General features: G+C 45.9%; 1 protein-coding gene across 2 annotated transcripts in view; it reads right to left on the bottom strand.

Annotated features, from left to right (window-relative positions):
- Positions 1–444: 444 nt before the first annotated feature.
- LOC143901695 (RNA-binding protein MEX3B-like) overlaps positions 445–27,619 on the bottom strand; it is a 43,057-nt gene continuing 15,882 nt past the window's right edge. For both annotated transcript variants that reach the window (XM_077414122.1, XM_077414121.1), the window contains one exon: positions 445–11,395. In XM_077414122.1, coding sequence (XP_077270248.1) covers positions 10,413–11,395 — 983 coding nt within the window. In that variant the 3' untranslated portion in view covers positions 445–10,412. The remainder of the gene's footprint in view (positions 11,396–27,619) is intronic.

Consider the following 27,619-nt stretch of genomic DNA (forward strand, 5'->3'; position numbering starts at 1 on the left):
GTGTATGTTTCGTTTCGTTTACGTTTACGGCGGAGCGGGATAGAAATATGGGCTCAGGATCATATAATTAATATCATCGTTCCGCGTACAGTGTACATGATGCGCGAGAGAAGAATGTCGCGCTAATTTCGCGCTCAGTGTCTATCGAGTCTGACAGCTCTCAATTGGAGATTAAGGGCGTCGGCCAACGAAATGGCCGGCCCTTTCTTTCGTGCGTACGCTGTACGCGATCGCGCAGGGAAGTATAGAACGTCGGGGAGACGCGGAGAGACCGAATCACTCTTGCCGCTACAGTGCACTTGACGCCGCCGCGGATTATTGCTGCTTTAGTTAACATTATTACAAGGAGAGATTGATTATAGCTATCGTCGAGGAGCGAGCGGCGGCGTCGCTGGACACTGCGATGGCGCGACGAAATACCTGGCTCTCTTGTGAGATGTGACGTTATTTTTTTTTCTTCTCTCTCTCTCTCTCTCTCTCTCTCTCTCTCTCTCTCTCTCTCTCTGTTTTTTTTCTCGACAACCCCAATAATAACAAAGGGAAGAGCAGCGAAACGTTTTGGTTTCGCGATTTAAGACTAATGCCCAAACAATCTGCGATAGTGCGTTTCTCTCCCTTCTATATTATCCGGTTACGATGAGTCGATCGACGCGCGGTTCATCATCGATCGTCGATCCACCATCGACGGTCCTCCATCCACGGGGATTGTTCGAGAAAGAGGAAACAAAATGGTATGAGGAAAGAATTAATACGTGCAGGAAAAATAGAGGAGTGGATCAGAGATAGAGAGAGAAAGAGAGAGATAGAAAGGGAACGATGAAAGCACGAAACGGGAATACTAGCACAATAATAGTTACACATACTTAAATGATAGATACACAATTAAACTGAAATTAAAACATCGAACATAAAATATCTTCGCGTTACATATATTAAGAATCTCTCTGATAAAAAGATCTTCATTCTCTCTCCCTCCCGTCGAGCCCCCACATCGTCGCATTGCAGGGGCCACGAAAAAAAACACTGAGCACAACATTCAATATATATGATATATGATATAATAATATAATAATCGTAATCATAATAATGCGATAACTACAATAATGCGTTTATATATTTCATGCACAATATATAATTAAAGATTAATTAAAGAGTAAGAATTTTCCTAATGTCATTTTTAAGTCAAAATTATCATTTCCCATTTCTCAGTTATCTTTCATTCTTTCTTTCCCTTTTGTTCCTTTTTACGTTTTTCCTCTTTCGAATGTTTTATCTCAGTCGAATGCATCTCAACATTTGCCTTAATGAGACACGCTTCTTGACCTCATCTCACTATAATCAAATCTAAATATCTCACTATATAATAAGATCGACAATCTCTGATTTGTTTTGCACGACTACTCAGTGCGGCTTAATTTTCTCCCCTCACGCTTTATATCCACTTGTCGGAGGAACGAGGCTCAGACATCCTCAATCTTTTAGTTGTATACGACAATAAGAATATATCAATTACAATAATATTAATAATAGCAATATACGTATTCATATATATCTTTTTCTTCTGAAATACTGATTCCTATAGTTTCAGGGGCGGTTGCCTCCCTCGGATCCGCGCGTCACAAAGTTCCGCACTGTAGTCCCTTCGCGTCACACAGCCTATTGCTCTTAAAAAAAAAAACCTCCTCAAGCCCGCGTAACCTGAGAAAAGAGTGCAACCCCCTGATCTTTTTCCTCACGCGATAATTAACTTATATATTTCTTTATATAGATGTAAAACAACAAAAAAACTACGAAGACTGGCGTAAAATCGACGAGAAAAGCGCGAAACGAGTAAAGTTACGACGAACGAATCAACGAAGCGCGAGAAAAGGAATGAAGAGACGTCACACATCGACGCGAGCGTCTAAAAAAAAAAAAGAAAAAAAAAGAATTTACGCCAATTAACGCGATACCGCGTACACGAAATCACATGAAGCAAGCTAATCGAGAAAGAGAGAGCTTCAAAAAAACTGATGGGACAGTTTTCGTTTCATTTCTGAGATCGAGTTTGTGGGCTGAGAGCTGAAAACGCAGCCGCGCACCGACGACACGTTGGCCCTTCTCGATCGGCTGCTCGTCGTTCCCATCATCGGTCCGGGTTACGGCGGCGATAAGAACGATCGCGAATCGACGGGGCTCGTATCGAGATCGAGAAACACACGCGTTTCGTATGCGGGAATTATTAATAACGTTTACAGTCTAGGAGAAACAGACGCGATCTTGACGAGGACGTGGCCCCGCCCGGACCCAGCTACGTTCCTTTAAGATAATTAAGTAGATACGTGGTAAGTAATTAAGAGGAAACGTGGTCACGCACGTTCACGAGCGTTGCCTATCTTCAATCTCCGGCGACTCGCACGATCCGTACGATTATTTTGGAGCCCGACGCTTGCGAGTATACGAGTAGCGGCCTAAATGAGTAGCGACGACGCTCCCAATAATGCAGGAATAACGATAGAATAATCCATAGTGATCGTAAAAGCTGTGCTCTCGAACGCGCGGTCTCTTTTAGACAGTAATCGCGACGTAGAAATATGTATATATGTGTGTGTACGCTGTGTTTATATGTGGGTGTGTATGGGTGTGTGTGTGTGTGTGTGTGTGTATATATATATATATATATTGTGTGTTATATCATATTTTTATAATATACGTATAATATATTAGGGATATCGAAACGTTCTCACTCATGTCCAATCACTATCCATCGTCGCCGGTCGATAGCTCGCGCAAGCCACGAAAACGATAAAACAGAAGAAGAGAAGGGGGAGAGAAACGATCGAAAGAGGAAAAAAAACGGACGCGAGGCTGAGAGAAACGTTGAATTCTTTCCTTCGCAGGGAGAAATGCACCGGGAAGCGCTCGAACGAGAAACGGGCGAGATGAGGGCGCGAAGAAAAAGCGCGGAAAATTAACGAATAAAACAATCTCGCTGAAAGATCGTTAGTCGTTCCGTGAAGAATCGCGCGAGACAACTCGATACTGCGTGACGTGCTATGCACAAACAAAAAACTACATGAAATATATACTATATATATATAGACTAATAATAATAATAATGATAATAATATTAATAATTAATAATATATCCATGTGATAAAAAAGCGTTGAAGCAATAAAAACTCATTAATAATAATAATGTTAATATAATCAGCAGTAATATAATAATATTAATCAGTTAAATATACCTATTCAATAGAATATAATCATATAGTAAATAGAGTTAAATCAAGCAACAACGATCATTAATTTTTTTCTCTCTTTCCTCTTTCTAATATATATCTATTTATATCCATCGATATATTTTCCTATAGTTAAATCATCTCTTTTTTGTAAATTTCCTTATTACTCTGCCATCTACTAAAGTTATATAATCTTTCTTACATTTAATTATTATACTTGGAGATATGTATCGTCGTGTTTAAAATGTGTGTATGTCTGCGCTTTCTCTCTCTCTCTCTCTCTTTTACATCCTTAACAATACGCTTTGCTTTATTACCTTACTCGAGTTTTTAACGTTGCGAGGGTGAATAGGGGTTGCTACTGGATCGAAGCCGAGAGGGGTCGACAGACGATTTCTCGCGCGGCGCTTGCTCGTGTGCTCGATATACGATAACCATTTTTTTTTCTTCTCCCTTTCCTCCGTCGCCGATAAACTGACCTTTTCCGTTTCCGTTGTCGTTAAGTCACGCTCGATACGCTCGTTATCGATTTTCTTCTCTGCTTATTATCCCGTTCGATATACTCATCGCGTTCACGTCGCGAAACGTTTTCCGCGTCTCTCCTCTCGCGAAGATCGTAAAAGCGCCCGAGAGTATCTTGTGTCCTTACAACGTACTTCGTGTATGTGTATATATATATATATGAGTGTACCAGTCGCTTTTCGCAAGTGTGTGCATACAATCGTGTATCTACGGCCCGAGTACGGTGCCTCTTACTACTTTTTCGCTTTCGCGTTTTATTACTCTTTTTTTTTTATTTCTTGATTAAGAAAATGGCAGTTATCGGTCACAGCCAATGGCTATATTATAATCATTAAAGTTTAATATTTTACATTTATTAAAATCTTACGTCACGCGACACTCCTTATCAGTTAAGTTACTCATTATAGAACGCCTCTAAAACTAGACGCGCCACGTCTCCCTTTTTTATTTAACCGTATTTATCGGTATATGTTTCGCGAGTGCGCGTCTCGACAGCATCATACGCGAGTGTCCCCGCGACACGAGCGAGCACACGGGTTTTGCACGAATGAACGTACGTAAATACGCGAGAAGAGGAGCAAATGCTCGTTCGAAGAAGCGAGAGCGATGTCAAGAATTTTCTCTTTCCTTCGTACTATCGACGATCGATAGCCGCGAAATAATCATGGCGTTTTTTCCCCGACTCGCGTTTCGTTACCATTGACGATTAGCTAAACTAACGCCCGTTTTATTATCACTTATCGGCGCGCGGGCGCGCGCGGTCAGCTTTTGATTTACGTATGGCACTATGTTAAGTTACGCGAATTTACATCTGTCCCTCCTCGTTTCCCTGTTGCGGTGCCGATAGCGAACGGCGATGAAGCGATGATCATAGATGCCCTACGTCTTCGCGGTGAGTGAACGGGAGAGCTCGACGTGATCGCGTTTATCCGAGCCGGTGGAAATTCGAGACGTTGGATCGCGACGACGTTTAGTGTCGAGTATCAATTCGACCAAGCCGGGAAAAGAGACGCGTTATACACATGACGCGAGCACGTGTACGTTATGATGACGAACGATAACACCGACGACCCTGCGACGTCGGAACCTCGGCCAAAGTGAAGACTACCTAAATGCTCGTATTCCTGTGCGCGTTTGTATGTGTACTTTTTTTCGCGATTAACGTGTTAATTACAGTAGGATTGTCCCAAAGTCTAGCGGAGGTTCTCGACGAGGCTTTCGCCCTACGACATATTTATTTCCATTCGCCTTCAAACGTTTTAGTCTTAAACTTTCTTCTCGCCGTTACCACTTTCGAGAGTACTCCTCTCGCGAGTTGCCGAAACACGGTTCGAACCTAATGAGGACCGACCGTAAGGAAGACCGAGTAACGACGCGTTCTTTGAAGAATTTCAGCTCTCGACGCGCGATAAAAATCAAACGAGAACTTCGATACCGAACTTCGAACCGTCGAAAGATACGCAAATTATACACGTATGTTGGATTTTTCATGACGCGCGCGATGTATTCCTTTCAAATTTCTTATATATTTCGATACGTTTCTAAAAGCACCACTTAGTAACGGATGATTAGAGAGGCTAAAATTTCGCGCGATCTATATATTTTCCTATCGGAGGATGTGTGTCGGAATTTCGTCTCGATATTTCAAACTCCCGGACTCCGCCATCGATCACAGCACATCCGACGCGATCGTTAAAAAAAAAAAAGGAAAAACTTAATCCGTCTTCCGTATCCCCTCTCCAGCTCCCTGCCCACACACGCGCCGTTATTCCGTTTGACTTTGGCTTCATTCCGAGTTCTGGCAATCACCCTGCACCCTACACTCAATATCCTACATCCCTCTCTCTCTCTCTCTCGTTCCCGTTTAACCTACTATCGTTTCTTTCGCTATACTCTCTCTATACAAACCCTCTATTTTTTTAAATTCAAGCTTCCGTCTTTCCGTTTCCGAACATTCTCACGCTCCTCTCTCTCTTCGCCCGCGTGTGTTTCTCTCTTCGCGCGCCCATAGAGACCGTACTTTTCGCCGTGGAACAATAAGTAATATCGGCGTCTTGTTTTATTTTATCTCTCTCTTTCTCAGGATCGCTAATTTAAATATATAATATATTATTGTAATATCTTTCTCTCTCCATACGCTCAGTGATTTAATCGAAATGTATAAACGCACGCATATATACGTGGAATTGATGAGATTTTCCTCCCGGCTCTGTCTCTCTGTCTCTATTTCTTAAAGTGGTTTCCCGCTGAAAAAAACTCGTCGTTTCATTAGCGTTTTGCCCGTCTCTCCCTTCTTTGCCCCGTTTTATCGCCCTCTCCTCCTCTCATCTACCCTCCCGAATCTCGCACACGCGCACGCCCGCGAGATCCAGAACGGATTTCTCAGACTTATAGCAAAGTTAATGAGAGATTTAATGACACGATCTACAATATATACGCACATGTATGCCAGCCGCCTGCCATTATTTCGCGCTCGCGGCTGCGCGGCGTCTTTCGGAACGTAGATGCTAAAGAGAATACCTATAAATATATTTTATATTATGTGTGTGTATATATATATAATATAATAATATAATTTATATATATGTATATATATATATATATATGTGTGTGTGTATGTGTGACACATCACCATACTTTTTTTACCACATCTTATTTTTCTTTATACTTAACATAGAAAAAATATAGAATTTATTTTACTTCGAACTTAAATATAAAATAAACTTCTTTCTCTCTCTCTCTCTCTTTACTTCTCGATTATTATAATATATAAATATACGCTTCTGTTATGCATCAACGTGTTATTCGGTGTGTCTTTCGTGTGTTACGCGTGGATGTGTAGTATGTATGCGTGTGTACGTTCATTCTCGTCTGTGTCCGTGAAGTGTTTGCTTGTGTGACGTTATACAAGAAACAAATAATAATATACAAATATCGTTCGCGCATGTCTATCGCGCACCCTCCGGAGCTCGTGCGTACGCGAAATTATTTTTAGCGTGCGTTTAGCGCGTGCGGAGTGAGTATGCGTGAGTGGAGTGCGATTCTTCGTTCGTGTGTCACGCGTGCGTGAGTGCGCGTACGTATGTGTAAAGAAGAGTCTAGAACGAAGATCGCGCGGTATATACGGAGAAATAATAAAAGGAACTGGAGTATGTGTGTGGAGAAACACGAAATGAAGCGGCACGCGGCGGCGACATTTTCGCGCGCGACAAAAATTTAAAAAAAAAAAATTAAAAATAAACAAAAAGGCCGAGTCACTCGTGTTCAGAAAAATCGAAAAAATATTCTCTCTCTCATCTTCCAACGTCCATCACGAGATGGGCGATTTAAATATATATAATATATATATTTATATAATATATAGTAATATGTATTATGTATCTCGACTTATTCGGAGCTGCGACTTGAGCATATATTCGTTTAAAAAATGGCAACGATTGACAAGAACTTTTGATAAAAAAATAGAAATGCAGACAACGACGAAGGAGACTTGGGGGAGGGAGAGGTCCGAGGAAAGAGGAGAAAGCGGAGAAAACTCGAGGGGGAACGATGACGGGGGCTAAAAAGAAAAGTGGAACGTGGAGTTAAAACTCGATATCGAAGCGAGGGAAAACGGAAATGCGCGGGAAGAATTGTACACTCCTCCCGCAGTTAACGTTTAAGCTATCGCGTTTGTTGTTTCGAGTAAAAATTCGAAGTATCGTCTCTCCTGTCACGCGCGTTAGGGCCCCATTGTAAAACCCCCGTTTGATTAGCTTCTTCCCCTCTTTCGTCTTTCTTCGAAACGAGATTATATATGCAGAAACGGGTCGTAGGGACACGTACCGTGCTCCCTCTCATGGATATAAGGACGAACGTCGCGGTTCTGCACCCTCGCGTCTAACGGGGAGCCCCTTAAGATCGCCCTTTGCGAAAGCACGATGCTCGTCCACGAGAACGGGGGAGACAGGACGACAGTCATAGTTCCGTTTTGTCTCTTGAAGGTAATGAGAGACGTTCAGCACTCGTCCTTCCCTCCCAGCGATCTCAAAGAGGAAGCGGTACAGTGACATATCGTATATGTATATAGAATAATATGAACGTATATGCGGATGCGCGATCCGACATACATCCATGCGATATACATACATACATATATATATATATATATATATATATGTACATATATATATATATATAGATATATATATATTTATATTAATGCAAGGTAATATAGCGATAATATATGATTATGTCTTTTCAAACGAAAAAAAAAAGACACTACTACGTATGCATCGTCGATCCCTAAACGTGAAACGAATATCGTTTTAGCGTCGAGTTTAAGCGATCCGCTCGATTATCAGCGAGTTGAAAAATACAACTCGCAAGAGCTGCCGGCGCCATCGACCGACCCCGTTTTTTGCGCTCGTTCTTCCTGTCCGAGAGCAGACGCGCGGCCCCTCGACTTACGCGCTGCGTTCTCTCTCCCTCTCTTTTTTTTTATCCTCATAATTTTCTGCAATTTTCCATTTTCTCTCTACGCAACTCGTGCAACATATAGGTAATATGTCAATAATTCTCTCTTTCTTCCTCTATGGCGTTACGGCCCAAGACCACCCGTCGTCCCATCGGCGAAATGCGCGAAAAATACAAAAATCTAGATCTCGTCGACAAAATATCATTCGCCGCCTATATCTCTCTTTCTCTCTCACTCTCTCATCCACACACGCATTATCCCATTCTCTCTCTCTCTCTCGTTCCGTGCCACTGTCAGACTTTCTGACGACATATATTGTATATATACATATATATATTTATATATATTTATATACATACATATATATGTTTATATTTATAATATATTAGAGCTATTTTTTTATCCATTGCTATTTCGCTTATATAAAGAGATATTATTTTAAAATAATACTCTAATGGCGAGGGAAGCCGGGTGGAACGAACGCGCGCGCCGTCCGCTATATATTCACTACGTGATTTCGTGGCGAATCGAGGGGCCCGTGACCCTCTCTTCTTTTCCCTCTCTTTTTCACGTGTAGGATGTCTGTGCGAGATCATCTATCAGTGTGTCCAGTGGTGTGGTATTTGTATGCGCGTGTATGTACGTGTTTCTGTCTGCGACTCGTGTACGTGTAGATAATTCTCGGTAATCTACGCTGTCGCACTAGCGACCGCAGCTCGCAGGTTCGTCGAGTTCGTAATTGTACACTCGGCAACGGAAAACCCTTTCTGGATCGAGATGAACTTAACACACTTTCTACGCGCGTTCCGAGCGAACGCTGAGATCAAAATTATATTGTACGCTTTTTTTTTCTTGTAAGAAAAATAGGAAAAATATGTGAGGCGAAAATCGCAAGGTTGTTTAGCGCGCGATCGTTGCGAAATTATCAATAATCTTTCTTTCGTCTAGCCCTTTTGGCACAAATCAAGCATCGCAGGTTAGACAAACAAAACGTTAGATACGTATCTTCATCTTGGTTCAACACCGATTAAAAAGATTGACAGTCGAAGATACGAACGTATAAGCATGCTTTCTTCACCGAATATGATATATGAAGCTTAGAAGCAGTCAGAAAAATCGAAAGTTATCTCTTTGGACATGATTTGAACGTGATTCACCATTCAGTCATAGTTGTAAAAAAAAAAATACAAAAAGGAAAATCGGCAAAGCTCTAAGATCCGTCATGCTAGACAAGCCGCCTCCGTTCCCAGCAAACGTTCGACCCAGAGAAATCTCAGGAACGAGCAGAGTTTTAACAGCAAAACACACCGGCGGTGTTGAGTGTAGTCAAAAATTCGGCGATGAGGCTAATCGGTCCGCGACTCATTCGATTAAATTTCGGACCGTAGCCTCCGCGGTGGAAAGAAAAGAGAGTAGCGTCTCGGTAACCATCAGTCTCGCTACTAGTAATATCAGTCGCAGAATATTGCGGCGTCGATCTTTTGCGGGCAATAGAGAGGCTTTTTTTTATCTCGCACGTTAGTCCGGACGGTACGATGAGAGTAACATTGTTCGGTGCCCTCGTACCGTCTCTCTCATACCTCGAGGCTTATTAGAGTACTCGACGAGCCGCGAGCCCAATCTATGCAAGCGTCAAGGGATAAGGGGGGAGGGGAACAGACGAGTGGAATACAGCGGGAGAGAGGGTAGGGGGAAGCGATGGCGATGAGTGGGTGAGTGTTTCCATCCCTATCTCTGTCTCTTTAAATATATATCTCGTAGAACTTAAAAGCTGGCTTCGTTGTATCCGGTCAGCGGGAACTCGACGGACTCGACGATCGGCTCCGAATGATCGATTCGTCGAGGCGAATCCCCGTCGCGTAAGAGATTATTGGCAGCCGTGGAATTGAGACTTTGTGCGCGTTCGGTCCCCTGACGACGACTGCGTCAACACCGGCTTGGTAGGATGATGATGATGATGATGATGATGGCGACAACGACGACAGCGATGACAGCGATGAAGAAAAAAGGCCAACTTTGAGGACTGCCGAGAGGATTATCGCGCAGGCATCGTCGTTGTCGCGGGCGCCAATGTTGTTCTCCAGCTTTGTCGTCATGCCTGCTGGAACTGTTATTAGCCGGCCATCCTCGTGGTAAATTGTTGGTGCAGCCGCTGTGTACGCCGGGTGTCGCGACACGGGAGACTGACGGGCGGCGGCTCGGCGGGGCCCCTCTTAGGAGAAAATACGGAGCACCTGCAGAACGCGTCTGGCGCACACCGGGCAGCTTGGATCCGCGCCCTCGCAGACCCGATTGCCGCAGTCCATGCAGAAGAGATTGTGTCCACAGGGCACCAGAGCCGCGGTGACTTCCTTCTCACCGCATACGACGCAGTCCCGCCGTGCGCCGCCCAGAAGTGAGTCTGTGGGCGATGCCGGGCTCGCCGTCGCCGGCGGCGACGGCCTCGAGGGTAGCGCGACGCTCGGGAACGACCAGATTGACGATGTCGAGGTCGGCTGCGACTCGAACGACGGCGACTCGCCGAGTCCCTCGTCCCTCTCTATTCCGCTCCAAATGGAGACGAGGTCGTTCATCCCCATCCCAGCGGAGCTGCTGGACGAGCTACTGCAGCTGGCGCTGCTCGAGAACGCCCCGTTAGAGCTGCTGGAGCTGTTGGATCCCGGTTGATCGATGCCTGGAATACCGAGAACCGAGCCAAGACCGCCGCGGCAGAGAGCGCCTAGCAGATCGGTATCATCGACGACGCCTGGTGCGGTGCCGGTTCGCAGGGTGATGTGAGCCTGAATCTCGCGTCTGGCCGCTTCGACGCTGTCCGGTAGTCCCGTCACCTCGAATACGGGCTCCTTGTCGCGACTGGGCGTCACGATATAGGTATGCGTCTGATGCTGAATTCGCTTGATGGTCGCGCCCTTAGGGCCTACGACCAGACCCACTACTCTGTAGGGCACTCGTACCTGAATCGTTATGTGACCGGGCACCGTCGCGGGTGGCCCAGGTGGCGCGCCTAGGAGAGCGCCTAACGAGCTCTTGCGCGACGCGCGAATCTGCGAGAAGTGTTCCGCGGCGGAAAGAATCTCGCGCTTCGCACGGGCCACGTCCTCCTTGCGACCGGTGACGACGAAGACGGGTTCTTCACCGCGCACCGGCGTCTTGATGTAGGTGTTCGTCTTCGCACGTAGAGCTTTGATCTTGCAGCCTGCAATCAAACAAAAAAAGAAACGTTCATTACTTCACGAACACTTTCCATTCGGTGAAAAATTAAAATTTAACAGAGCTATCCGTCCACGCTTTCTATGTTTAAACGCAATTGAATAAACGTTTGAAAAAATATCGATATGTGTTGTGCCGTAATGAGAAAAAATTGTTTACAATTTAGGCTATTATGTACCCTCGTGGCGCGCGAGTTTTCTTTTATTCCTTGTATTTCGTGCCGGGGCACGAAATCGCCCACACGCGCGCAATAAACTTTCAAAAGTAGCAGTCCGTCCATGATGCAATTGTTTGCGTACAGAGGGGTATAACGCGAAGAAAAGAGCGGAGAAGAGAGAGAGAAAAGGAGAGGTTTCGAAGTAGGCACGCCGCGCGCGATGCAAGAGCGGAGCGGAGCGGCGCGGCGCGGTGAGAGCAGAGTGCAGGAAACTGGAAGGAAGGAGGTCCCGACCCGGTCTGGTCCTCGGTCTCGCAGACTCTTTGGCCTTGAGCCAGCGCAATGCTAGCAATGCAGGTGAACCACTCCTCCCTCTTTCGCTCCTGGCTCCTCTCCGTCGTTTCCTTCTCGCGCTCATCCTGGGAACCTTCCGTTTCTCTTTCTCCGTCTCTATCCTTCTCGATCTCGCTCTATCCTCGTCTCCCTCCCCCTCTCCGTCGAGCCTCCCTTTCATTCAGTTCACTCTCTCCTTCGTCGCGATGGAAGGAGAGAAAAGACGACGTACGTACATTGCATCGCATACCACGCAGCTTTTTCATCTCCCTCCTGACCAGCGCCATTATACGATTGTCTCTTTCTTTCCTTCTGTTCCCTTTCCTCGTCGTTCCCTCGTAATCAAATTTTGCGTTTTCCAACGCGCGCGCCGTAAGAAAGCGAAACAGGCAGAATTCAGGGCAAAAGAGCGTGAGGACGAGAGCAAGGCCACGAATAAATTCTCCAGAATTATTTCGTCCGCGCGCGGATTGAATGCGCTTGGAAACTCGCCTGCCGGTCAGGCGAAGGGCGTCCCCAGGCCTAGAGATATCTTTGCGTAAGCGCAACATGCACGCGACAATGTCACGGACGGTGTTTCCGCTTCTTCAGGGCCGCCGTGCGCCGCGACGCGTAATCCTAATGCCGATACGGAACGAAACGCGGTACGTGGCGGTGAACAATTGGCGACACGTACGGCGAAGAAATTGACGACTTGTCAGAGGGTGTGAGAACGCCGTGAAGTCGTCCCGCGGTCGTGAATGCTATTAGAACCCCAATTTTACTCATATTATCACGCGAGACGTTGCGCGAAGAACTCGACAGAACTCGTATATTATTTATGTCATGTATATATTAAGTATCTATTAAATATATTTTTTATATTAGGAAAAAAGATATTAATTTTAATTAATATTAATTTCCTTTAATGTCGACTATTTAAGGTCTTTCGGAGACATCTCAGTCTCAGAATAAAATTTTGTATTTCTAGATCAGGTAGGAAACCCCCCGAAGAGGACTCTGCTCGCGTGCAACTTGAACCGCGTGCTCGCTCGTTCGCAAGGCTGAATTTCCGCTTCTCGAAGGTTCTCTCTCCCTTATTCCGGAAATTCGCCTAGGGCGAACCGAAGCGGCTTCGGTTCGGCTAAATAACTCTGTGGCGACGTAGAGGCAGGTGGACGAGGTAGATCAGAGAATATCCGGGCGCGCGCGCGCTTACTCGCGCGTACGCGTGCGTGCGTGCGAGACGAACTTGTGCACAGGTATACGGCGCGCGGCAGGAGAGCGAAGACCCGCCAAGGAGAGGAAGGTTGCCGTGCTCGTAGAACCTCGAGGAAGGTGGCGATGTGGTGGTTGGTGATGGTACCGATGGTGGTGGCACAAACGGAGAAAGAGGAGGAGGTGGGGCGTGGGTCGTAGACAGTTGAAGGGCCGCGGCCAAGGTGAGGCGAGACGGAGAGATAGGGAAAAAGAGAGGAAAGGAAAGAGAGAGAAAGAGAAAGAGAGAAGCGAAGAGGGAAAGAGAGGAGAAAGAAAGAAGGCCCCGTCCGTCAGAGAGAACGCTGCTTGCTCGGGGACCCTTTGCTTTGTTCGCCTCGTCTAAGGGACGAGAAAGGACGAGAAGAGAAGATCGAAAGGAACGAGTCCGGGGCCTTTCGGTCGGTCTCTCTTGATCCGCCGCACCGTGTTCCGTACGTACCGTGGAATCGTAGACCAGCGAATCCGGATTCGAATCCGGATTCGACCTCAAGTCAGTTCGAGCGCACGGATTGCGCAACGACCAGAAAATTCAGTTTGTTCAAACGAGGTGACTGCAAATTTATTTTTTCCATCCGTTAAAGAAGGCTCGTCATTCATGACTGATACACATGAGACACATTGGTTTCCCGGGAATTGTGAGCACACAATCATGAACGAATGCTATTCGAGATGGAGCTGTGTCTCTCCATTCCCACGATACGTCACGCGTCTGAATGACGTTGCTAAAATCTGCAGCAGCAGCAGCAGCAGCAGCAATGACAACGACAACGGCAGCGGCTGCAGCAGCAGTAGCAGCAGCAGCAGCGCAGCGGCTCCCCAAAGGCTGCAGGATCAATAGTTTCAGGCTTCCACGCGCCTCGTGGCTGCATTATAGACGCTCCGTGTAACTCTCGAGTGCATATAGGGCGTCAAATATATAAGCTGCGTCGACTTTTCTAAATTTGTCCTTGTGCCGAACCCTATATCGATGTTCTTTTCTTTTTGATAATCCTTACTTGAATTATTTCAAAATTGTCGGTGTACCGAGACGGATTATCGAACATTATTTTAACATTATAGTCGGTTGAGGGAATTTGTCGAAAGTTTAATTCTTATTGCTACTGTACTTCTTGGAAAGGTCAAAGTAACATGTTTCGACGAAGAAAAGATCCAACAGCGACATTCATGGGCCATCTGCTCGTCTTACGCCTTAATTACGCCCACAGAATATCCCAAAGAGATACTATTCCTTGGATCTACTTGAGAGATTCAACGAAGAATTGGCTCAACTTTATCATCTAAATGTTAATGTTATCTTCAAATATATTTTTTCAAATTACTGTATTAAAAATATATGAGAAAGAGAAGAGAGAGAGAGAGAGAGAGAGAGAAATATACTGTAATAAATTTTACCTAAATATGTTTACTTGTGTTTCTTTAATTTTTCCTCTTATTAGAAAATTATATTTTTAACTAAATAGCTGACCTATGGTCTCTATATATTTGATCTCTTTTAAGAAATTCGTACCAGTAAGAAATTCTTTAGAAACACTCGCTTTTCACGTGCCGGCCGTCGAACCGCGTCGAGAAGCTACAAAGTTAACATCTCGAATGCGTGGCTTCCTCGGTCGTTCGGCGACAGCGGGGTTTGTTTAGGGCTCGATGGACTCTTAAGTAGCGGTACCCTTTGGCGTCGTGGATGCGCCCGTAGGTCCCCAGCACACGAAGCTGGCGGGTTTCTCAGGCAGGTCAGTGAAACTGCGCCGCCAAGTTGAAGGCCAACACCCCCACAATGCAACGGCCGAGCACCACCGTCGCTTCCCCCCACCATATCGTTAGATCTGCCGCCTCTTCCTCCCGCGTGCCATCCATATCCCTTTTCTCTCCCACCGTCGCCCCCCCCCTCCCCTTCTAACGTAACCCCACTCGACACGCGCGCGAGCTACACAGTCGAGAAAACTCCAATAACTCGTCGATAACTCGCTGCCGGCTCTGTACAAATACTCCCTCGCAAAGTGGACTTATCGCGCTGGAAGCGATTAATCATCCCCTCATCTCTCATTTTACCTCATCTCTCACATCGCACCTGGGAAACTCCCGAAACTCGGCAACCATTCTTCATGAAAACATTATCAAAAAAAAGTATAGAAACCTTGTTATCGAGAAAATGATGTATACATTAATCGAGATCGTGGCTTCTCTCTGTCTCTCAACACAATGAATATACGAATCGATATTATAACAACCTGTAACATAATGTATGAAGTGCATCAGAAGATCGACGATTAACAATTTTAATTTTAATATCCAAAAACTATTCAAATTCAAGCGGCATTGCGTGAATGAAATGATGTCTCCTTGGCATAAGAGAGCGTCGCAATCCGAGAGCTTTATCGTGATTTTCCCTCTTTCTCTCTTTCTCTATCTCCTTCTTTGGGAAGCTCGGGCGAGGAAGACGTAGGAGCACGCAGTCATTCGTGCGTTGACCATCGGGCAATCCAGATCGGCGAGTGCGCGCGCAGGTGTGGTAACGACCCGTTCGTCCATCCATCCGTCCATCGTCGCGTCGTCTCTTTCTTCTCTTTCCTCTCCTCCTTTCTCTCCCCCTACGCGACAGAGATTTCCTCTTTCTTTCTCTCTCTCTCTCTCTCTCGTTCTCTCATCCTCCCCATTCTTCTATCTCTCTCTTCTACTGACCCCTCGCGAAGGCCAGAAATTCCAGCCTCCTCTCGAAATAGATCGATGACACTCTCGACGACTAAGCATACGCGCGCGCGCGCACGCACGCACGCATCGTCTCTCTCACCACGCGCATTCTCTCCGTATCTTCTCTCCTTCTCTCCTCTTTCTCTCTCGAAACTGATGTCTCTGAAATAACCGAGGCGAGGCTCACTCATCGGACTGGGAAATAAGGTGCAACGCACGCACGCGTTCACCAGCACGTCTCTTCCTCTCTCTCCTTTACCCCCGCGTCTTTCTCCCTTCTTCTTCTTTAATCACTCTCGCTCCGTCGCCGTCTCTCTCTCTCTCTCTCTCTCTCTCTCTCTCTCTCTCTCTCTCTCTCTCTCTCTCTCTCTCTCTCTCTCTCTCTCTCTCTCTCTCTCTCTCTCTCTCTCTGTGTGTGTGTGTCGGTCCCCGTTTCTCTTTCTCTCACTCACAACTCGCTCGCTCGCTCGCTCGCAGTTGCAACTGCCGTCGCGTCCGACACTGTCTCGAATGGCAGTGGAGGTCATACTATATTAAGATTGAACTCCACTGACACTGCGACCCAACGGCGTTTGTTCTCCTCCTACTCTTTCCTTCTTTCTCTTTCTCTTCCGCTTCTCTTTCTGATCACACACTATGCATTCTTTTTCTTCGGACTCGCGCAGCAATTCTCACAATAATACGTTCGTTCGTACGGGGAAGATTCTCGATGAGAGTCCGGTCGAGATCTCACGATGAAAAATGTAGATTGTGCCAGGCCGTTATAGTACAGTCATTTGGTAGTTTTGCCTGGAAAGTTTTCCGGGAGTTTTTAAAATTGGTAGATTTATATATTTCGATGTGCTCTTTCCGAATTTCAACTTTGCCACCTCGTATCTTTGCCGCTCGCGCCGCCATATTGGAAAAATGGCGCCTAAAAGCAGTTTTTTGACAATATCTCCTTCCCGACTCATTCCACGATAAAAACGTTTATATACAAAATAAAACTAGAGAAAATTTCCTACAATTTATGTAATAACCATTTTTTTCGTAAAATTAATAGTTTTGGCGTACGAGCGCCGCAAAATGTAGTTCAACACGCGTTTTGGCCTAAAAACTCATTTCCACACCACCTTGAGGTAGAGTAAGCGGCGCGTTTTTTTTACCGTGGTATCCCCAATAAGCTTAGTCCACATGCAATTCACTATTCTAAAATTTAGCGCATTCTTCTTCGCTTCGCTGTTCTTGATGGATATTGTTTGTCAAATGTTAAACAAGAACGAAATGATGCTCGCGAGCATTGTGAGCGATAAGTGGAACGCAGCCCAGATGTTGCGAGTTCAACATCTCATCTTATTTCTTGCAAATGCAAAAAAAGATGTCAGAAAGCCTGTGGATGCAGAAAGGCTGGGTTAAAGTGCTCCGTTATATGCACGAATTGTAGTGGTACCTGTGATAACTCGCAAGTTCCATCACAAGATAGCGACGAAGAGGAAGAAACGGAGACTATTTTCGAGCAAACGTATGACGAAATCGAGAACGAAGAGAATTGCGATGAAACTGATAATCCCATCGCGGATGATGTGGAAGAAATTTCGATCAGTACTAATGACGAACTCGCACCTGGTCCATCAAGAACAGCGAAGCGAAGAAGAATGCGCTAAATTTTAAAATAGTAAATTACATGTGGACTAGGCCTACTGGGGATACCACGGTAAAAAAAACGCGCCGCTTACTCTACCTCAAGGTGGTGTGGAAATGAGTTTTTAGGCCAAAACGCGTGTTGAACTACATTTTGCGGCGCTCGTACGCCAAAACTATTAATTTTACGAAAAAAATGGTTATTACATAAATTGTAGGAAATTTTCTCTAGTTTTATTTTGTATATAAATGTTTTTATCGTGGGATGAGTCGGAAAGGAGATATTGTCAAAAAACTGCTTTTAGGCGCCATTTTTCCAATATGGCGGCGCGAGCGGCAAAGATACGAGGTGGCAAAGTTGAAATTCGGAAAGAGCACATCAAAATATATAAATCTACCAATTTTCAAAACTCCCGGAAAACTTTCCAGGTAACCGCTTCTTTTGCGACCAAATGACTGTACTATTAATCTTCTATGGAAATGTAGAGAGACGATGGTCCTTGAAGAGAGAGTAAGGACACCCTCGAGCCACAAGAGACGACAGGCGCACGATCGTTGGTGTCTTCCGGAAGCGTATCGACCGATATATATATTTTACGAGTCCACGCGATAAAAGCAAATTTTACTCCCGCTGAAATAAGCGAGCATCTTCATACTTTGAAATTTACTTTACGGCACTTTACCGCGCGAATATTATTATGGAAAAGAAGCGTCGCGCGGAGCAACAACGAGGCGCATTTACTCCGCTGCGATGATTCATTATTAGTTTGCGAGAAAACCGACATCGTTCGGGACTTATGCGGCCAAGCAGTACGTATATAATTACGCGATATTGGATGTCACGATATTAACGAGCCGCAGTAGATATAATGGGATGCGCTGCCCACCGTGGAAGCCGCTCCGCCCAGAGTCCCTCTCGCCCGAGTCCAAAGGGTGAGTCATTCGTCGATCGACCTACCTCAAACTCACGGAGCGAAGAAGCGGACAATACCCGGGAAAAGCTCCAGCCGTGAGCGCCGAAGAACGAAATGCCTCGAATCTCATCAGTTACGCAATTTAGCGCCAGATGTGATCGATCGACCGTTCCGAAAAAATGAGACAATATATATAAATAAGGTATTCCAGATTCGTCGCGCTTGCCCCTCGGGAAAGAGAAAAGCAAATTTTCTAAGAAACACCGAGTCAATTTTTCCACGAAAATCTCATTCAACGACATCGGAAAGATGCGAATGCCTCTTTGTTCGATTCGACTCCCGCATTGCGTCGCATCTCGTTTCTATACGACCTCCGTTTCCTACCGCTATTTCTCTGTATCTCCTCCTCATATTTCGTATCTCGTCCTCTCTCTCTTTCTCTCTTTCTTCACCTTGCCGACGCGCCACCAGATTATTACAGTCTCTCGGTCCGCCTCCAGCGGAGAGCCACGTTTCTCGACCTCGACTCTCGTACGCGCGCCGCGATCTCGTACCCGCGTGTATATCCACGTGGGATTTATATTTTCGTCGAGTGAAAATCAACCCCGATCAAACGTGCGCATATTCGGATATATGCAGAAGAGGGTAATGCGCACTACCGGTCGCGTAAAAACCGCGACGCAGAAAGGATCCCCTCGAGCCACCGTCGGAAAAACGCGCCGCGCAGGGAATTGACGTTACACCGGGCCCATAAATAATCGTCCTAAAAGAATAATTTAACGCCACGAGCGGCTGCCAGAGATCGCCGTGGCTCCCAGTGCAAGACTAGCATTTCCTGTTTCAACCGCCAATGAGTAGAAGCACGAGATTATTTCTCGCGTTTCCCCGCCGCTTTGCTAATTTATGTCCTCACGGTGCCGTTTTCATAAATTCAAGTGTGTGGGCATCGGTTACCGCCGGTTATTCCGCGAAACTTACCTCTCGTCGCTCTTTCGGGGCTTTCAACTTTAGATCGATACAAGTGTCCACAGGGATAATAGGCAGAAAATAGTCGGAATCGATTAGCGTGTCCATTTAGTTTTTTAGAGAATCGTGAGAGAAGCCGCAACGATCTTGCGCACAGACGCGTGCCGGTTCGCCGCGCTGAGAAAATCGCTCGATCCGAAACGTAAATAATACCACGCGAACCGATTGCGAAGCCTCGGGAAGGGAGCGACCGTCGGTACACTTGCTTAACTCTTTACTGAAATATACACGATCCGGAGGAAATCACGCGAGGTCAGTCGAGCCTGAATTATATTCTAGATCCACGCTTAAAGAAGACGACACGCGGTCATGCATAAAATGTTTCATCTCGCTCGGTCGAACGCGACATTGACGCGACAATCTTGTCCGACCAATAAATGCGAAATTTATTTCGCTGAGAACGCGAGGCGAAGAACGTGTCGGGTCACCTCGTTAAAAGAACAAGGTCACGAATACGCAATTTATGCGGCGCGCGAGATCGACCGCTCTCTTTGAGGAAACAGCGAAAGGAATCTCACGAAAGAAACCGAGGATGAACTGATACGTGAAGCGACAAAGGTTATTATGGAAAAGAAAAAAAAAAGGCTTTTGCAAATTAATTTCGCGCTTTTAATGTATGTATGAATGTAGAGAGACGTTCAACGCGTAATACGATAGCGATTATCGCGAGTTGTGGTAAGAAAAGAGATTGCGATCGAAAGACGAAGAGACGAGAAAGAGGCACGAAGAGACGAAAGAGGAAAGATAAAAAAAAGAGATTCACCTCTGGGCGAATTTACATTTGTAAACTGTAAAGCATTTGCGAGTATTCCGGCATGTCGGAATGAGAAATAGGATAGCAAATTAAATTTGGAAAACAAATTTTTTGATGTTGCAATTCGAATAAAAATCTTTGTAATAAAAAAATTTAAAAAATTAAATTTTTAATTGTGTCTAAATCAATTGATCAAAAAAAGAATTAAGCTTGTGCAGTAAATTTTTCAGAAGGCAACTTCGCGAAAAATCACGACTAGCATCTCACCGATAAATTTTGACGATCAACTTGTCTTTAAAAGGGAAATATCCTTCGTCAGACGCTATTATCTAAAAGCGCGCAGTAAAATTTCCACTATCTTGGCAATTATTTTCAACAGTTGGGGAATCTATTTAAAAATGCGCGACGATAAATCCAAAAAGAGATTTAGCAAGCACACGTTCGTACAATCCGTATGATAAGAGCCGCGAATTGGGAAACGCAGCTACGTTAGAAAGTCGTGCGTGGGTGAACCAATTTAATGTCAAAACGCGCGCCGGGGCCGGCCCACGCCGTCGCGCCGCGTATCTTTCCCTCCTCTCTCAATCCTTTTTTCGTCCTGCGGGAGCGTTACACACGCCACGCGGATGCGTTACAAGCGCATAGTACGTCCATTCATCGAGCATCTAGGCGAGGCACGAAAGAAACTTCAAAGATGGCAAAGATCGTTGAATACGTCCCTGATTTCGAACGACTTTGACTTCAAATTGCGACACTTCAATACGATCCGATATCTACGATTTTGCTTTCGATAATATTCAACGTACGCTTCGTTTCTGATATATTATAATATACATCAATAACTTCTCTACAATTAGTTTTTATTAATTTATCACTGCCAAAAAAGATTGTCCAGATACCGCGCGATACCAAGTAATATCGTGAATGAAGGTATCGTTATCTAGATAAATGTCTCTATCCCTCGATACGCGACGCTTTTTTTTTTATTTCGCTTCGTCGACGCGACACGCGGTCGCCCATGAAGTTTTTTTTTTCCATTCTCGACCTTCCCGTCCGCGGAGAAAATCGATATTGGACAAGACTGCATTAATTATCGTCTTCGTACAACGAGTCGCGGGATACATTGTAACCAGCAAAATATTAATTATTGCGCGACTGACTCGTCGGGTTTTACGTTACCGGGAATTCGAGCAAACGAGCGCGTTACACATTCGTGGAACGCACGTTCCGTAAAGCATGTAGCGTTATAGGGTGCCGAGAGTACTATACAGTATACATATTCATAAATGTGTAGTTTCATAATGCTCTACCCCCTTTTTCGAGGATTATCATTGTGACTCACGCAAAAGGCACAGTGGGGAGACAGGCTTTCTAATCGTAACACGATCAGAGACAATACAATAATAGAAACGCCTTTTCCACGTTATTCGATTTGTCGTATACAAGAAATTCTAATTTATATCCAACAAAACGTTGCACAGTATTCGACAGTAAAATAAGAGAAAAAAGTTGTAAAATATAAGACGAACGCAGGACAAAAGTGTTGAGAATCACTGTCCACTGTCCACTGATTCATTCAAGAAGAAATATAATTTACATTTGGTCGTATGTACATTAAAACGAACGATGAAGAAAAAATACAAAGTAGAAAAAACATATATAAGAAACAAAGAGGCAGAAACGGAATATCGGAAAAATATTCGTATTCAACGCGATACGATAACGCGACGTGGCTCGCTTATTTTCCACGCTCGGGTCTCGTTGCGAAATTATTTTATTTATATAGTACTAAGGACGCGCGAGAATGTCCGATTATTCCGACTGCGATAACGGTAACCTGCCACCTTATCGGTAAAAGAATTAACCATGTCGATTATTTCGAAGGAAATGCTATGTCCGGACATACGTTGCACTAACTGCTTCGATTATTACGTCGCATCGTCGACAGGGCGACGGTCAAATTGGAAAGTTCGTGAACTCATTTCGCTCTAACACGCCCGAAAACGCATTTCCTTGTCAGAACGGTGAAAACGTCCGAAAATTAAATTAATTATTCGCGTATACGCAACGGGGTTATCATCCCGCGTCGCCTAACCCTCCTCGTTGTCGTCGACTAAACCTATAACCGACGATCCCTCCACGACGACACACATAAAACGCACGCGCGCACATACGCGTACACACAACGTACGTACACGCGTGGCTTATCGATCACTCACAGAAACAGCCCTCGTCGTGTAACAGGCCCGACCGGTGTTTCCAGCCTGAGATATTGACCTAACAGTGAATCATCCGCGACCATACTACACCACAGCGCGGTCATTACGTAATATATACATACATATAATATATATATTATGTACATTCGATGTAACGTGCGGTGCAATGCTCGACCGAGACGCTCGCGAGTGAATTTTTCGCTTTAGTCACCGAAGCAATAATTGTGCCGAGTCGCGTTTACGTCGTCCGGCGCGATTAAAACGGCCGATTAGATCAACGGCCGGCGGTTGTCGCCTCGTGGTCAATAATTCGTTTGATTATCCGCGACGCAGGCCGAGCGCGACTCGCGATGCGCGCGCGAGGCCGAGCCCCGCGGTGCGCCGCGTATATCTTCGCACGTGCGATAAGCGCTGCCGCGATACGCACCGTCTTCATTGTCCGCCCATTCAGTTGGTCGCGCCGTTGCGCGGACATCGTAGAAAACGGAGCGCGCGTTTATCTATCGGGACGACACCCCCTCGGCCAGGTCAACTGGTGGAGGACTGTATATATATATCGAGATATTGCGCGAAGTAAATGTATCACGCGGTTGATTACGAGGTCGCCGCCGAAAGACTCTCCGGACAATTTCACGGATAATTTCGTATCCCTGACTAACCTTGGTGCTTTCTTACCCGAGTAAATTTTTCCGGAGAGCTCGTTTTCTCTCACCCTTCGATCGAGATATATATATATATATACATATATATACACATATATATACACATATATATACACATATATATACACATATATATATATATATATATATATATATATATATATATATATATATACACACACAATATAGGTACACACACACGTGCGGTGCATGCTTGTAGTGTGCCAACGGCCCCAGAAAAGATTAGCGACCGACTACGCCATTGGTTTCCATGGGAACTTATTTAGGGATAGAGACCTGTTCGGGATAGTCCGGGCCAATCCGTACCCATATAAGTACGTTTCCTAAAAAAGAAAATCGCATAGCCATCGTAGGCTCGAAACTACGAAAGACAAGAAGAATACGTCGCCCGCGTGGGCACGTTTTGTACAAAGGCTCGGGACACTACCGTTATATGGATGGGATGAGCCATATCCTCAAATATTTTTTTCAAATTTTTTCCAGTAAGCTTCGTTGAAGAAAAGAGATAAGTAGGAGAGGGGGAAGACAAAAAGAGACGCGATCGTTCGACCAGCTATTTCGGGTCTCTCGACAAACACAATCGAATCTCGATGCTACCTGAAATCGTTCGGCCACTCGACCCAACAATTTGGCGAGTTGAAAACATTCGATGAAACTGTTGGTACACGTTCGTCGACATTTCAAACTATATCGACTACATTTCATCGTTCATGTTACGCGCTGTCCTCGTTCGTAAAGGCGGGCTTCTCAATCGAGAAGGAAATTGACATTTCCACGGAAGTGCTCGTCATCAATTTCGAGGGGTTTTATTATTATCGTTTACATTATACGCGGCTAATCGCGTGTAAATTAAATAAAACAATATGTGACGAACAGATGCGTAAGGCTTAAAAATCATCGAACAACTCTTTTATTTTCTTCCGAGAAAAATTGCTAACTCCAAGATAATCGATCCTTGTATCGCGCCCGTGCGTGAAAACCGCGGCGCAATTAGCACGCGTGCACGCGCGATTTTTCGGGGGCACCGCAGTTTCAATTCCTGCAAAGCGTAGCCGCGGTGGTCCGAGGCGGGTGCATGCTTCGACGATGACGTCGGGCTCCCAACGCGACGTCGTTTTCTTCATTTCGCGGGCCGCGATACACATTACAAGTTCTACGACTGGCGAGAAACAATATACGGTGTCAGACACCACGAGCGGTGAAAATTCACGAGTATCACGCTCTCGGTATCATCGGTAAAGCCGAGGAGTCGCGCGGTAAACATCGATGTTATAACTAAAATCTCAAGTGCACAGTGTATCGTACGCGATACGCTACCGATAAATGAGTTTCAATGTTTTCGCGAAACGTTCTTGCGATTTATGTCGCATTTCATACATAAACGTGACATATATGTTATACTGTTTTACTTTTTATTATACATACGTCAAGATAGATCTCCGCGGATTTCATTTTTTATTTATACTCAGCTAATCGCGTGCAATACGATTAGCAAATCAATTCAAACGCGCCTCTGATTGCGAGCGATATCATTTCTCAATCGTTACGGCCGGCGAAGCACTTTGACACACGCCATCGCGACATACTCCACGCGATGGCCAGACATCGAGCAGACGAATTGCCTTGAGAAGAGCGATATCCTTGAATTCATTGCGAAATCCGGCGAGCGGCCGCGAACCGAGCGTAAACACCCGCCCGCAACTGCGTGGTTCCTTGCACTTGCACGCCGGCCGGCCGGCCGGGGAAATTGATATCTCGATAGAAAGAAAATCGGAGAAGCGCGCCATGAGCCACTTTTACAGCCGCATCCTTACGGCGTAATAAAAATAATTGTTACTACGTGGTCTCTACTGCCACGATATATTTATATCGCGGCTATCGATTATCTCTTCGCGTCGGCGAGCAAAGCAAGCTGACTGTTCGCATAAATGGCGTTGATCGATAGTTTATCTACGATGGTAAAAGAGAGTGAAAGAAAGAGACGGGTATAGATAGACCGATCACCGCACGTAACAAAGTCGCAAACATTATTACGCGTTACCTGCACGCGAAACTAAATTAACTTCGAAAATTTACCTTCGCCAAGAACGCTATAGGTAGCTACGTAATCTCGTGACCATGACTCGCAACGCGAATCAAATATTTACCGTAAGCGGAATATCAATCCGCGAAAGATAAACAAGAAATTATTGATACGGAAAGTGAGAAGTAATAGTGTGAATGTCGTTTCATTTTTAGACAATTCAGGGACACTCGGCTAGCTTGCAGCTTCAAATTTTGACGTTAGGTTGATCGACCCGATCGATGGACATCTGCGCAGCTGTGTCGATTTCAATTGTCGTGAATTATTCTCGCGGACCACCGGCGAGAGCACGCACGTCCGACAGAGACACGCGCGGAACCTCCTGGAGCCTCGGCGAAGGACCAAAGGGAAGGAAATAGATCGTCCAAAAATACCGAGCGAGAGACGAGCTCGAAACATGGTAATCTCCCTTGCGAAATTTGTCACGACGTACGACACAATCCCCGTAAATTCCTCGAGCGAGAAAGAAAAATTACGAGACAGAAATTTTTGACATTTAAACATTCAAACTATCGCTCGACGGATCGTGGGGGGAGGGGCAGGAGGCAGGGAATAGAATTCAGATTTGATTTCACCTATCCTGTGTGCGTAGGTACGTGTAAGTATTAGTCTATACGGTATGACATGCGTCGTCGAACGGCACGAGTTGCACAATACTTGAGTAAATGTGTTCAGTAATAAGACGCGTTGGCCAACGCAATGCCGCGATTTCTAATTGCGTGCCTAACGCTCGTAATCGCTTTCGACTTGGAATCAAACCGCTTTCAACTTGTCAACGAGCGCGCGCGAGCGGGCTCCTCGGTCAACGCGATCGTTATCGAGCGTAACATAAACTGAAATTAATCACGGCTATTGATACAGCCCGAGGAGGGACGTGGAATCCCGCGTGATTATCGGCGGGTCGGCGATAACTCCGTGAAAGACGAGATAACGACGCGCCGCGCGTGAAAATCAAGAATGATGCTAAATCGTTTCTCTTTCGCGGCGAGATGGATCTTCGACGCGGGCAAGATCTCCTACGGGCGGATGACGTCGCGTCCCAAGGATCTCGAGATCAACTAGCGAAATCCGACGATGTCCTTATCAGTCTTGCGGGATTCCTGAGAGAAACTACGACCGGCCGTCGTCTTTAGAATTCCGCGAATCTTCAGCTCGTCGAAAACTGGTGCATGCTCGGCGGGGTGGGCTTCGGACAATCTCTCGCAAATTTCATTCCTAAAATGGGTCTGGGTCGTTCGACGAGAGAAGGTGGGCGGGTGGGGGAACTAAACAGGCTGGGGCTCGGGGCCGACACGCCGACGACGGTGGCACGCACGGTCCTCGTATCGTTCTCTCTCGTCCCCGAGTATATACGTCAACGTACGAAGAAACACGGCTCGCTGCAAATGAAGAGCAATATAAACCGTGCGATGTAACTTTCGAATGAATCGCATCAGTATCGCAATGTAAAACGCAAATCACGCCCGACTCGTTACGTCTAGTTGAACTCTAATCGCTCTAACAGAGTTCTTTACACGAACAACTCTATAACGCTCTACAATCCGTCTCCTTCAAAGTAAGCCCCGAGAGGCATTGCCTCTGATATTGAAACAAATGGAAATGTCAGCGCTGCACGTGGGTGACATAGCGCTACCGAAAATTCCTAATTCAAGCACGCGATATTTAAACAATATGTCGCTTCGATCAAAACCATCATTAAATATTCGAGTAATTAAACAATCGATTAAATAGCACGTTCCAATAATGAAAGTTTTGCTATCGGCGTGACGTATACGATGCAAGTTCCGTCGCGGTCATGCGGCAAAAAGATAGGCACGCGGGAGGGCGCGTTGCACTTTCCGCACAAACGATTCGAGAACAAGACGCGCATCGACGCCGGGCGTCGAGACGAGGCGACGACGAGGCAGCACGCGGGCGCATTTTTGTCACTCGCGAGAGCCAATCCGGGTATCTTGTTCGTCTTCATCTTCGTCTTATTCCTCCTCCTTGTATCACTCACCTCTTCGTCGCCGTCGTCGTCTTCGTCGTCGTCTTATTCCGCTTATTCCTTCTTCGCGAGACCACGAAGGCTACACGACGAAGCAGAGGTCGACGAAGGAAGACGCACTCGCGCCGCTGTACGGGAGAGAGAAACTATTCCAGTCGAAGAAGGGCCGTTCTGCCCCGCACATCCCACCCGTGGTTTCCGCCGGCCTTGGAGCCACTGAACCACTCCGTGGTTCAACGATTCGAGGCCTCAGTGGTGCTCAACGCGAGCGCCAGCGGCGCACAGCCGTTTCGTGAAGAACGACAAGGGGAATGAGCGACGAAACGACGAGCCGGTTGCGAAACGCGATATGTGAACTCGGGAGACTTCTGATAGTAGGATTGTTTGAATGAGATAAAGCGACACGAATGAGGCCGGCAGGCCGGGTCGACCGGCCACAACCTGGCCAGGTCGGATTTTCGCTTTCTTTTCTTCCGACACTGTTGTCTTTTTCGTACCACCCACACCGGT

The sequence above is a fragment of the Temnothorax americanus genome, unplaced genomic scaffold (genome assembly GCF_048541705.1).
Source record: "Temnothorax americanus isolate GAGA-0224 unplaced genomic scaffold, ASM4854170v1 Scaffold36, whole genome shotgun sequence".
NCBI classification, from domain to species: domain Eukaryota; kingdom Metazoa; phylum Arthropoda; class Insecta; order Hymenoptera; family Formicidae; genus Temnothorax; species Temnothorax americanus.